General features: G+C 24.9%; 1 protein-coding gene across 1 annotated transcript; it reads right to left on the bottom strand.

Annotated features, from left to right (window-relative positions):
• Positions 1–11867: 11867 nt before the first annotated feature.
• Positions 11868–12614, bottom strand: LOC137822182 (leucine-rich repeat extensin-like protein 3). Its single transcript, XM_068627084.1, has one exon. The coding sequence runs from the start codon at positions 12612–12614 to the stop codon at positions 11868–11870; it is 747 nt and encodes a 248-aa protein (XP_068483185.1).
• Between the last annotated feature and the right edge of the window lie 574 nt (positions 12615–13188).

The following is a 13188-nucleotide window of genomic DNA, read 5'->3' as shown; positions in this document are numbered from 1 at the left end:
AGAAATGGAAAGTGAATTTTATACACAAAGTGTGAATAATATTTTTTAGATTGAAAAGGTAATTTATACCAAAAGTGTAATGCAGTCAAAATTCCAAGAGTTTTCTGATTTTTAAATGTTTATATATATCTTTTCTGACCTTGGACACACTTTTATTGTCTTTAATCCTGACACACATGGAGCGAAGCCCAAAAAAACAGAGAGTAAAAGGTGGGTTTTGCTTTCTCCACAACATAAAAAACTCATAAAGTCAAAAGGTGGCTCTTTTGCTTTATCCACTGTATCAATTTCCAACCTTCGCTGTTTAATATAGATGAAATTACACTGTTGGAGCTCACCTTTGTCTCCACCTCCATTAAAATGAAGCACTACCAAAAACCAAACTACACAGTGCTCTCTTTGAAATCAAAGTTGCAAGGATATTTTTGGCATTTCATCCTGGGATGTTTTAAAAACCCTGGTGCAGCACAGGACGTCCCTCCTTCTTCTTTGCAAGTTTTGTTGACATTGTTCACAACAAGTGGTGATGAGGAATCCTTGCAATTTTGGTGAATTTGTGGGCTCTTAGTGGACGTAGACAAACTTGTGTGCATTTCAGTTGCATTGGATGGTTTGGGAAGTGTTGTTCGTGGAAGAAGAAATGTAAGATGCATTTTTTTTTCTTTGAAAAAAATCGATAATGTTACGAAGTTGACTTTAAGTCTAACTCAACTCCATAAAATTGGTTCATGAGGATGAGGTTTGCACAATAAATTGTCCTCATCTCTAGTTGATGTGAGATCTTTATCAGATAATCCATAATTTGTGGGAAAATGAAAAGCCTCGAAGGTTATCATTTAGTGAAGACTTCCAATTCTGCACTTTCATTTCCTTATGCTTGATTCACATCTTCATGAATACATACAAGATGGTAAAGGTAGAGATGTGGGTCTCAACAAGATTTATATAATGGAAATGGAGAGCAAACATTGAGTCCAGATGCATACTCACTGGGCCACTGCTTTGACTTTTTCATGACTTTTTTCATAATGTTGTCCTGTTATTTCACCATAATTGGATTTTACTTCATCACTCTTGTATGTTACCACCTGAATTAGCTCTTCTATTCTTCTTATTTCATAGGATTCTAAACATTTTTCTTTTCCTCTTTAAACTTTGGGCTGAGAATTGTTCTCATTGTATGTATATGTGAATGGAAAAAATATCTCATAGTTGAATAGGAAATTCGGAAGAGGAAAAACACAGTATGAAATACCCTTTCTAAAACACAAGTTTTTGAATTCCAGATTTATCATTCTGGAGTAAAAAATATGTTCCGGAAAAGGTATTCATGAACATGGAAGTTGTGCTTTCAAATAAAAGCCCAAGGATAATTTGTGTGTATTCCAAAAAATATAAGGGTGCAGAAAGAAACACAGAAAAACTTACAGGGTCAAATGACAACAAAATTCTCATAGGTTAAGGTTAACCCATGAATCTTTTCTAAAGTAAAAAATCTTACTTAAAAATAAAAGTGAAAAATGACTTTAAAAAATAGTATACATATTAAAAACATTTACTCAGTCAAAATCTAAATCAAAGGCAAGCAAAGTTGGGTTGTGCTTAGAGAAGACTAACACCATGTCAAGTTGGGTTGAGATGGACCCAGGTTTGATCAAGTTTAGGTTAAGTCAGGCCGAATTGAGTCTATGTTAGGTCGAGTTGGAGCCACATTAATAAAATGGGTTCAAACATAGAAAATGTGAAGTTGGACAAAATTTAAGTCTGATTGAGTCTCAATTAATATGATAGATGTTAGGTTTACTTAAAGTCAAGTAGAAGTTGGTTTAGGTTTACTTTCAAATTATAAAATTATATAATCATGAAGTTTATTTTCAAAAGTAATTTTTTCATAAAAGAATTTTCATATTTATGATGAAAAAAAAACATATATGAGTTGAAAAAAAAATCTCAAAATTGTATTATAGTAAAAAAGAATTACTGCCGTCCAAAATCTAAAATGAGAGAGGTGCTTCCTTTTTATTTAAGAGTTGCACATTAAATTCATTGCGGAACAAACTTTAAAAAATGTATATAATACCTTCTAGAATGTCTAAAGGCAATATTTTTTTCTTTCTTTTTCTTCCTCTATAGCATTTTCCTTGGCTTCTTCTTTTGTAACGATTATTAGTAAGTGACCCGTGCAAGGAGTTCAAAAAAGTCTCAATTTTAAATTATAATACTATAAAAATTATTATTTTTAATTATTTTTGTATTATGTTAAATTTGGTATTACAAAACACAAATATAAGTCCTCTAATTATTAAGAATTTAAAATAGTTAAAAGAAATAAAAAGTAAATGTAAAAAGTATAATTGAAATTAATAAATATGAAATTCACAATTTTTTTTTAAAAAAAATGATAAATGCAATTAAACATGGTAAATAATAATATTTTGTTGTAAGTTCGTTGTTTTTAATGTTAACCACATTAAAAAAAAATAAGTCAATACATTTTTAATAATACAAGAAATCATGATATAAACATGAAAATGGAAAAACATATGTTTGAGCTAGGGTGACAATACAAATTGATCCGTTCCCCAATTTAGCTCACCTCGCAAAAGTGACATGGACTCAATTTGCTATCTCATTCCGAATAAGTGTTAAACTCGTCCTAAAGAAGAATTAGAATTATATATGTTTTAATTTATTTTATTATAATAGGATATTAAACAACTTAATAATTTTTATTGAAATAGTTGATTAAATAATTTAGGATTTTTCTTTAGGTGTACTACCCATTTTGTCCCAATATTTTAGAAAAGTGCAATTTTGTCGTCAATTGTTTCAAAAAATTCAATATGATTTCAAAGTTTTTTTAAAAAGTTCGATGCAATTTCCTTTGTGTTTGAATGCAATTACATGAATTTTTTTAAAGTATTTTTTATCAATTTTACGTATTTGTTGTGATCATTGAATTATCTTTAAAAACTGTTAGATGAAATTAATTTTTTAAAAAAATTTGAAATTAAATTACAATTTTAAAAAACTTTTTCCAATCAAAATAGTTATTAAACCTTGTATTTTTTTTCAAATTTTTATTAAACTATGACATTAAATAATTTAGGATATGTAATTAATTATAATTTTGAATCATCTAAGAATTTTTTTTATTTCAAATATTAGTTAAGTAAAACATTAAATAATTCATGATTCATATTTAAATGAGATTTTCTAAAATTTAAGAGCTTTATTTATTTCACATTTTAATTTAAGTACAACATTAAATAATTTAGCATTTGTATTTACTAAATATTTAAAATAATTTAAAATTTTATTCATTTTATATTTTTATTTAAGTAGAAGATTAAATAATTTAGAATTTATATTTATTTAAAATTTTGAAAACTGTGAAATTTATTTGTTTTATATTATTTATTAAATAGAAAATACATAACTTAGCATTTGTATTTATTTAGGATATAAAAAAACTTAGAATTTAATTTATTTTAGATTTTTAATTGAGTAAGACAAAAAATAATTTAGAATTTATGTATTTTTGAATAATTTAAAAAGTATATATTTCAATTTTTTATTTAAATAGGACATTAAATAATTTAGAATTTGTATTTATTTAAGATTTTATATATATATATATATATATATTTATTTTAAAATTGTATTGGAGTAAGACATTAAATACTTTATGTTTTATATATACTTAATATTTTAAATAATTTAAGAATTTTATTTATTTCAGTAGAACAATAAATAATATAGAATTTATATTTATTTAGGATTTTCAAAATCTTAAATATTTTATATTTTTTAGATTTTTATTTGAGTAGAAAAAAAATTAATTTAGAATTTTTATTTATTTAAATTTTTGAACAACTTTAAAATTTTATTTATTTTGTATTTTTATTTAAGTAGGACATAAAATAATATAACATTTGTGTTTATTTACAATTTTGAATGATTTATAAATTTTATTTATTTGAGAATTTCATTTAAGTATTACATTAAATAGTTAAGAATTTGTATTTATTAATATTTGAAATTATTTAGGAATTTATTTATTTTAGACTTTCATTTAAGTAGAATATTAAATAATTTAGAATTTTTATTTATTATTATTTTGAATAATTTAGAAATTTATATATTTCATATTTTTATTTAAGTAGGACATTAAATAATTTAGAATCTGTATTTATTTAATATTTTTGTAAAGTTTAAGAATTTTATTTATTTTGTATTTTTATTTAATTAGGAATTCTGATTTTGAATAATTTAAGAAAATTATTTATTTTAAATTTTTATTTAAGTAGGACCTTATATAATTTAAGATTTGTATTTATTTAAATTTATTTAATAATTTAAGATTTATATTTATTTAATTTTTTTTTAAATTTAAGAGTTTAATATATTTCACATTTTAATTTAAGTACAACATTAAATAATTTAATATTTATATTTACTAAATATTTTGAATAATTTAGAAATTTTATTTATTTCATATTTTTATTTAAGTAGAAAATTAAATAATTTAGAATTTATATTTATTTTTAAATTTTTGAAAAAGTTCGAAATTTATTTGTTTTATATTTTTATTATATAGAAAATAAAATAATTTAGCATTTGTATTTATTTCGGATATTAAAAAACTAAGAAATTTTATTTATTTTAGATATTTAATTGAGTAGGAAAAAAATAATTTAGAATTTATGTATTTTTTAATAATTTATTTATTTCAAATTTTTATTTAAATAGGACATTACATAATTTAGAATTTGTATTTATTTAAGATTTTATATATTTTTATTGGAAAAGTTTATTGGAGTAAGACATTAAATAATTTATGATTTATATTTATTTAATATTTTATATAATTTAAGAATTTTATTTATTTCAGTAGAGCAATAAATAATTTAGAATATGAATTTATTTATAATTTTTAACATTTTTAAAAATTTATATATTTTGGATTTTTATTTAAGTTGAAAATAAAATAATTTAAGATATGTATTTATTTAGAATTTTTAAAAACTTTGAATTTTTATTTATTTTGTATTTTTATTTAAGTAGGACATCAAATAATAAAAAATTGTCTTTATTTTCGATTTTGAATGATTCATAAATTTTATTTATTTGAGACTTTCATTTAAATATGACATTAAATAGTTAATAATTTGTATTTATTAATATTTGAAATAATTTAGGAATTTATTTATTTTAGACTTTCATTTAAGTAGAATATTAAATAATTTAAAATTTTTATTTAATATTATTTTGAATAATTTATAAATTTATAAATTTATATATTTCATATTTTTATTTTATTTAAGGAGAACATTAAATACATTAGGATTTGTATTTATTTAAAATTTTGTAAAATTTAAGAATTTTATTTATTTCATATTTTTCATATAAGTAGGATATTAAATAACTTAGATTTGTATTTATTTATGATTTTGAATAATTTAAGAAATTTATTTATTTTAAATTTTTATTGAAGTAGAAAATTTTATAATTTAATATATGTATTTATTTAGAATTTTTAATAATTTAAGATTTTATTTATTTAAAATATTGTAAAACTTGGAAATTTTATTTATTTTATATTTTTGTTTAAGTAGAAAATAAAATAATTTAGAATTTGTAGTTTTTTTTAGGGTTTTAGAAAACTTAGAAATTAATTTATTTTAGATTTTTATTTGAGTAGAACAAAAAATAATTTAGAATTTGTGTTTATTTAGGATTTTGAATAATTTAAATTTTTTAATTTTTTTAGACTTTCATTTAAATAAGACATTAAATAATTTAAAATTTATATTTATTATAATTTTAAATAATTTAGGAATTTATTTATTTCATTCTTTTAATTTAGGTTTTGTTTTTATGTAAAAAAATTAATAATTTAAGATTTATATTTATTTAATATTTTTTAAAACTTATATATTTTATTTATTTAATATTTTTATTTAAGTATAAAATAAAATAGTTTAGGATTTGTATCTTTTTAGGATTTTAAAAAACTTGAAAATTTTATTTATTTTAGATTTTTATTTGAGTAGGACAAAAAATAATTTAAGATTTGCCTTTATTTAAGATTTTGAATAATTTTAAAAAAATTATTTATTTCAGACTTTCATTTATATAAGACATTAAATAATTTAATTTATTTTATCAAGATGTTGAAGATTTGTATTTATTTAAGATTTTGAATAATTTTATTTATTTCACAATTTTATATAAGTATAACAACAAATAATTTAGGATCTGTATTGGTTTAGGATGTTGAAAAACTTTGAAATTTTATTTATTTTAGATTTTTATGTAAGTAGACAATATAAAAATTTAAGATTTGTATTTATTTAGAATTTTGAAAAAATTAAAAAAAAATATTATTTTACATTTTTATTTTTTTTATATCTTTATTTATGTAGGAGATAAAATAATTTAGGATTTGTTTTTATTTAAGATTTTGAATGATTTATAAATTTTATTTATTTGTGATTTTCATTAACTAGGACATTAAATAATTTAGACTTTATATTTATTATGATTTTGAATAATTCAAAAATTTATTTATTTTGAATTTCAATTAGGGAGGACATTAAAAAATTTAGAATTTGTCCTTGATTAGAAATTTATTTATTTCATATTTTTATTTAAATAAGACATTATATAATTTAGGATTTATATTTATTTAAAATTTTAATTAATTTAGAAATTTTAGTAATCAAAAAATAATTTGATGTTGTTTAGATATTAGATTGTTGCTTCAACAACATTTATTAAAGGAATTTGACAACATTCTTGTTATTGGATATTTATGCTTAAGTGTTTGTTTTTTTGAAGAAACCACATAAAATAACTTTTATAAATTAATTCATGTATACAAATTTAATAAGTTTATTACAGTTATATTTCATCTATAAAAATATTTATGCAATGATAACTATATACCCTTCAAACACTACAATTAAAGTTAATCAATTGTTGAAAATTTTAGCGATTGTGCTTAATATGTCGAAACAACAACAATAAAGTATAGTATATTTACATCAACAAAGGTGAATTGTTACATGGGAAAATGAAATTTAAGATGAATCATCTCAATGTTTTGGAAGATTATTTAAGCATGTATTTGAGTCAATTAAATTAAGGCTTTCATGGTAGCATTCTTTTGGCATTTCCAACTCCAGTGGTTGCTACATTGATAAATGTCAATTTGAATAAAAAAAACTTCTTTATTTCTGTTCTCGCCGGTTCGAAGTCGGTCGGAGTATGGATGAGCTTTTCTCGAATTCCTTTCTGGTGATCAATCAGCTAGTGGATGAGGTGCTTAGGAATGACCTCCAGGTTTCAGCAAACCGATCTTCTGGGGATGAGGGGGCTCCACCTGCGATTACACTCCGATTAAGCTCTCACGCTGTCACCTTTCCCAAATGGACCCTTAATGAGCTCGGCCAAATACCTACCTAATTCAGAACAGTACAATTTCTATGAAAAAGTCCTATAACTTTTGGCAAGTTAGAGAGAAACCAAGTTAGTAAGAAAAAGAGTTGTTATTAAGGAAATGTTATTTCATATGTTGATGAAATAGGAGATTACATTTTGAACCAAAAGTCTCTCTCCATCTTCTACAACTTTTCTGCATTATCACTAGAAACTCCATATCACTATGACAAAAAAATATGATTTCAATAAAATATTAGACGAAAAAGTACCTAGATTCTTCCAAAGATCTCCTTAATTAAGTGATTTCAATACGTAAATTCTTCATGATCCTTTCCACGGTTGAAGTCTTGGAAAATGACCATAAATTTTAGTATAGGCTACAACTGTCATCAACAACAAATGCCACATTTTTTTCTCACACAACACATAAAGATGTGTGAAATATAAATAAACATGATACTCATAACCATGAGATAGAAAAAAATTAGTAAATCTTGAGCCTAACAATATCACAGGTTTGTAACAGTACATAGTTTAATGTAACTATCTTTAACAAATAAAACGCTTTTTGGAATGAAAGAAAGAGTTGATTATTCCAATTATTAGGAATTAAAGGTAATAAGACTTTACGACACTAACATCTTCCTCTTCATACTCACTACTATATATTTATCCACAAAATTCTGTTATACAGTATAATAATTTTACCCAAATGTAGGGGTGCAGGTTGCAAAATGGGAAGTGCAGGAAGCAAAAGCCTAACAAAAGTGTCAAATATCCCTTTCAAAAATTGGGCTTCTTCTTCCTGCACCCCTATATTTTTCTTCCTGCACCCTCACAATTTTCTAAATCCCGAAATTGGCCTTAATATTTTATTTGAAAAAGGACACCGTGGTTACCGAAAATAGGAATCTGGGAATGTGCTACGGATTCAGCAATCCAGAACTGAATTTTTTTTTTCCGGATGAGGGGGTGTTCTGGAAGCAATTTTTGCATAAATTATTGATTTCTGGATTGCTGAATCTGGAAGTTTAATTATATTACGGATTCTTGGATCCGGAATGATTTTTTCTTAAATTACGGATTTTAGAATCCATAATGCATATTTCTGTTACGAATTGGTGGATCCGGAATGCTTTTTTTGAATGATGCATATTTTGAATTACGGATTGGTGGATCCGAAATTTTACCGGAAGTGCCAATCCGAAATTTTTCCAGATTCCACAATCCATAATGCAAAAAATAAATATAGTTCAAGTGCATTTTAGGGTTTTTAAAGAATAATAGAGACAATTTGGTCTTTGCATAACATTGTGGGGTGCAGGAAGAAAAATGTAGGGGTGCAGGAAGAAACTGCCCAAAAATTGAACCTTCCGGCCCAAAGCATAGATCATAAAATAGTTTAGTCCAGTTTTTTCCCGCACTCCTACGTTTTTCTTTTTGCATCCCCATAATTTTATAATTCCCAAATTAGCCTATTTTATTTGAAAAGGGCATCATGGATGAGTTGTTTTTTCACCGTTCTTCTTCTTCGTTCATTGGTGGCACTAATAGAGACTCATTTTAGTTACGCAAAGCAAGGTGGAGGAGTGAGTTGCATTGTCGAAGTGTTGGATAACTTTTAAAGGTAAGAATTAAAATATTTTAAGAGGTTGGGTAGTTATTGTGTTTTTAGGTTCTTGAAGATTGGGATCCAAGATTGTGTTACGGATGGATCAATACGGAAGTGAGAATATGATTTGTCGTCCCGTAAGTAAAGCTTTATGTTTTCCGAATGAGGGGGTTTTCTGGAAGAAGTTTGTTCACTTACAGATTTGCTGTATCCAGAAGCAATTTTTTAGTTATAGATTGATGGATTCAAAATGCATATTTTTGGCTACAGATTGGTGGATTCAGAATGCATTTAAATCCAGATAACTTCTAGACACACTCATTCAGGAAAATTTTGGATTACTCAATTCAGGACTATGTTGTGGAATCACGATCCGAAAAACAAAAACAATAGGAAGGAGATGAAGAGACACCACCAAACCACCACCAAGCCTCCAAAAATATAATCAAAACACCACCAAGCAAAACGCACTTCATGGGTCCTTTGTGATGTGATGAGATGAAGTCGCGATGTGCAAAGAAAGACAAATAATATAGGAAATATAGGTTTGTGGTGTGCGTAGGGAAGAAGTAGAAAGAGTATGGGTAGTGTGTTTTAGGTAGGGAAGAAGTAGAAAGAGTATGGGTAGTGTGTTTTAGGATTTTTAGAAAGAGTATAAGTAATGTGTTTTAGGGTTTTAAGAAAGAATATGGATAGTGTGTTTTAGGGTTTTGGGGTGCGGGAAGAAAAAACGTAAAGGTGCATGAAGAAACTTCCATAGTTCAATACAAAGTTCATTTCACAATTCAATTATTTTTTAATTATGTTTTATGATCTTGCGAGTTCTTGTAACCCATATAATAATGTAGGACATAAATTATAATTATAATTATAATACATATCTTTTGACTAAAAAAAGAAGAAGCTTTTGACTAATTTATCAGGTAGATTTTTTTTCTTCTAAATTTAATACTATATATATACATATTCATTTTATTACTGCCTTACATTTATTTTATTAATGTTCATTTATCTAATAATGTATATTTTTCTTATTTTTTTTAAGTTGTTTTTTTAATGTAGTATAACTAGGAAACTGTTCATAATATCAACAAAGGAGGAATATGAATGTGTAGAATTCATTTCATCTACAATACACACACACACACATATATATATATAATAATAATAATAATAATAATAATAATAATAATAATAATAATAATAATAATAATAATAATAATAATAATCGAAGTATTTTATAATTTATTACTTTTCTGGTTTATTAATAAGCATCAACTTGAAGGTTCGAAAAAAAAACAACGAGGAAAATAAATAAATAAAAATATAAAAGTTTGAAAATATGAAAAGTAATTTTTTTTGAAATAATAACATTCTAATAAAAATTTAAATAAAATGATTAAATTTAAGAATTTAAAAATAGCAAAGTATTGTACACGTGATATTTTTGTTCTTAGCTACGTTTTAATTTATTTTTTATAATGATTCTGAAAAGTTTTCTTATATTTTTTTGTGTACGAAGATGAGTCAATGAAATAATACCGAGACGTTATATATAGAAGTTGACGTGTAAGGAATTTAATTTCTAAATTACACCAATTGCAAATGCAAAGTCAATTGCATTCTATTACAACCCCCGATAATTAACATCACACATTGTTTATAATAAAAAAATATACATTCACACTAGTTTCATTTGATAACAGTTTAAAAAAATTATTATTTATTATAATATAATATTTTATTCTAAAAATAAAAGATTTTTTTTATTATTAAAATGTAAAAAAGTTTATTATTTTAAAAAAGTTACTTCACATTAAAATACACCAATTTATAACAATTGTAAGAATTACTCTATTTTTAATCACTACAACAAAATCAAATAAAAACTAATTTTAGAGATAAAAAATAATTATTTGCTATATTAACAATAGATACTAATTTAGAAAAAAAAATATTGGTATTTAAATTAGTTTATATTATTAATACATAATTTTTAAACTGGTATCTAACTAGATACCAAAGTTTTAGATATCAACTTTAGAATCTAAGTATTGGTTGTTAAAACTTAACTAACTAATTAGATACTAATTTAAAAACTATTTATCAATAATAGAAAATAATTTAGATACTAATAATTTTTTTATTCATCAAAATAGTGTCTAATTTAGTCACTATATAAATTAATAATATTTTTCCTACAAAATTAGTTTTTATTAAATGAGTTTTTAATAGTGTAATTTGTTTATATAAAAATAACATAAAAACTATTTGTGGAAGGATCAGAAGGCTCTAAGTGATTCGTATTTATTTAAACTTTATTATTGATAAAAAAAAAATAAAGAATCTTATTCCTTATAAAGGTAAAACAAATTTAGGGCATCAAGTTTAAGGTGAAAAATGAAGAGAAAAAGTTCCCTCAAACAGAATAATTTTTATTCACTGACATGACATGCAGTGTTCACACACACAATGAGAGAAACCTCGACCTACAAACCAATATCTATGTAGAAGTGAGGTTTCCCTACTACGTTTTATTTCAAAAGAAAACAATGAAATACAAAACCATACACATGCTAAATCATAAACTTATCTCCCAAATAAATGGAAAAGCTTGAAGCAAACAAACAAGAACAACGACTACTTCAACTTAATGAGAACGTATGAGACAATTGCATGCTGTCTCATTATCAAAGTTCCCTCTAATGTTCACGACACATGTCTAAGTTGTACGAGAAAGAATTTACAGTAGTATATTATGTGTCATAAAAATTAGGTGAAACCACGACAATGATGAATTAATTAACTATTAGCCATAGCTGTGATGGCCATGATCATGAGAGACTGGGACAGGTTCAGAAGATGGGTCACCACCAGAATGAGCAGCACCCGCTTCTTGAATCTGAATGGATTGATAGGAAGTGGTCGCAGTTGGTGGTGGTTGGTGGTAAACTGGGGCATATTGATGTGGAGGTGAAGTTGGTGGTGGTGGTGAAGGTGGTGAAGATGGTGGAGAAGGTGGTGGCGAAGGTGGAGGATAGTGGAGGGTCTTCTTTTTTAGTTTTGCAAGTAATACAACGGCAAGGAGGAGAAAAGCGACCAAGAAGCCCCCTAAAGAAACGGAAACTGCTATAACAGCTTTGTAGTTGTACTTGACAATATAAATAGGAGGACCGTTGGGTGGAGGAGAGGGAGTGGGAGGAGGAGGAGGAGGAGTAGTATTATAAGGAGGGGTAATACATGAACAGTTATAGGGAATGGGAGGAGGAGGTTTGCTGGTGTTACAATTTGGAGGTGGTGGTGGTGGTGGAAGGGGTTTTGTGTAGTTTGTCATGTTGCAATGTGGTGGTGGTGGAGGAGAAGGAGGAGGAGGAGAATAGTATGGATAATGGGGTGAAGATGGTGGTGGAGAATATGGAGGAGTCATGTTGTAAAGTTGAGATAAGAGAATGATGATACTCTTTCTTTCTACAATGGATCCTATATTTAAAGACCATGGCAACCTTAAGTCTACACCATTCTTCTTCACTCTCTTCAAACTATATCTATACGTCATTTTTTGGATTAAATAACGTTGCAACAACAAATTTCAAAATTAAAAAAACTATTCAGTAATTTTTTTGTATCAACAATGAATCACACTTGCGTCAGTCTTTATGTAATATGAATTCCTTTTCTACGGATTGGATTGAGTTTCATGGATAAAACTGGTTAGAAGAGAAGGAAACACAGCAACTTGCTAAAATGTTAATATATAGGTGTAGTTTTCATTAGCTCATATCTTTTGATGATAGAAAAGACTGGGATTTAGGAAACATATGTGTAAAAGTATTTTTATATTATCTAGATACCATTTCTCAACTTCTCAATGTCATCTTTTAATTGGATAATTTTACTCTTTAATAAATATTTTTATTTATTTATTTAATTAATACAATAAATAATTAAATAAATTCTCTTTATTTTAAAATAATTAAAGAAAAATAATTTTAAGATTAATTATTATTTTTTAGTTGATAAAAAAACGGTTTAAAATTTATCTATTTTATTTTTTCATTCAGTTGTTCAGGATATTCCTCAATATTCCACTACTTCTTTAAATCTTGTCCAAATCATTATCCGACGAGGCA

Source organism: Phaseolus vulgaris, chromosome 9, assembly GCF_000499845.2.
Source record: "Phaseolus vulgaris cultivar G19833 chromosome 9, P. vulgaris v2.0, whole genome shotgun sequence".
Taxonomy (NCBI): Eukaryota; Viridiplantae; Streptophyta; class Magnoliopsida; order Fabales; family Fabaceae; genus Phaseolus; species Phaseolus vulgaris.
This window is presented reverse-complemented; position numbering and strand designations above follow the sequence as displayed.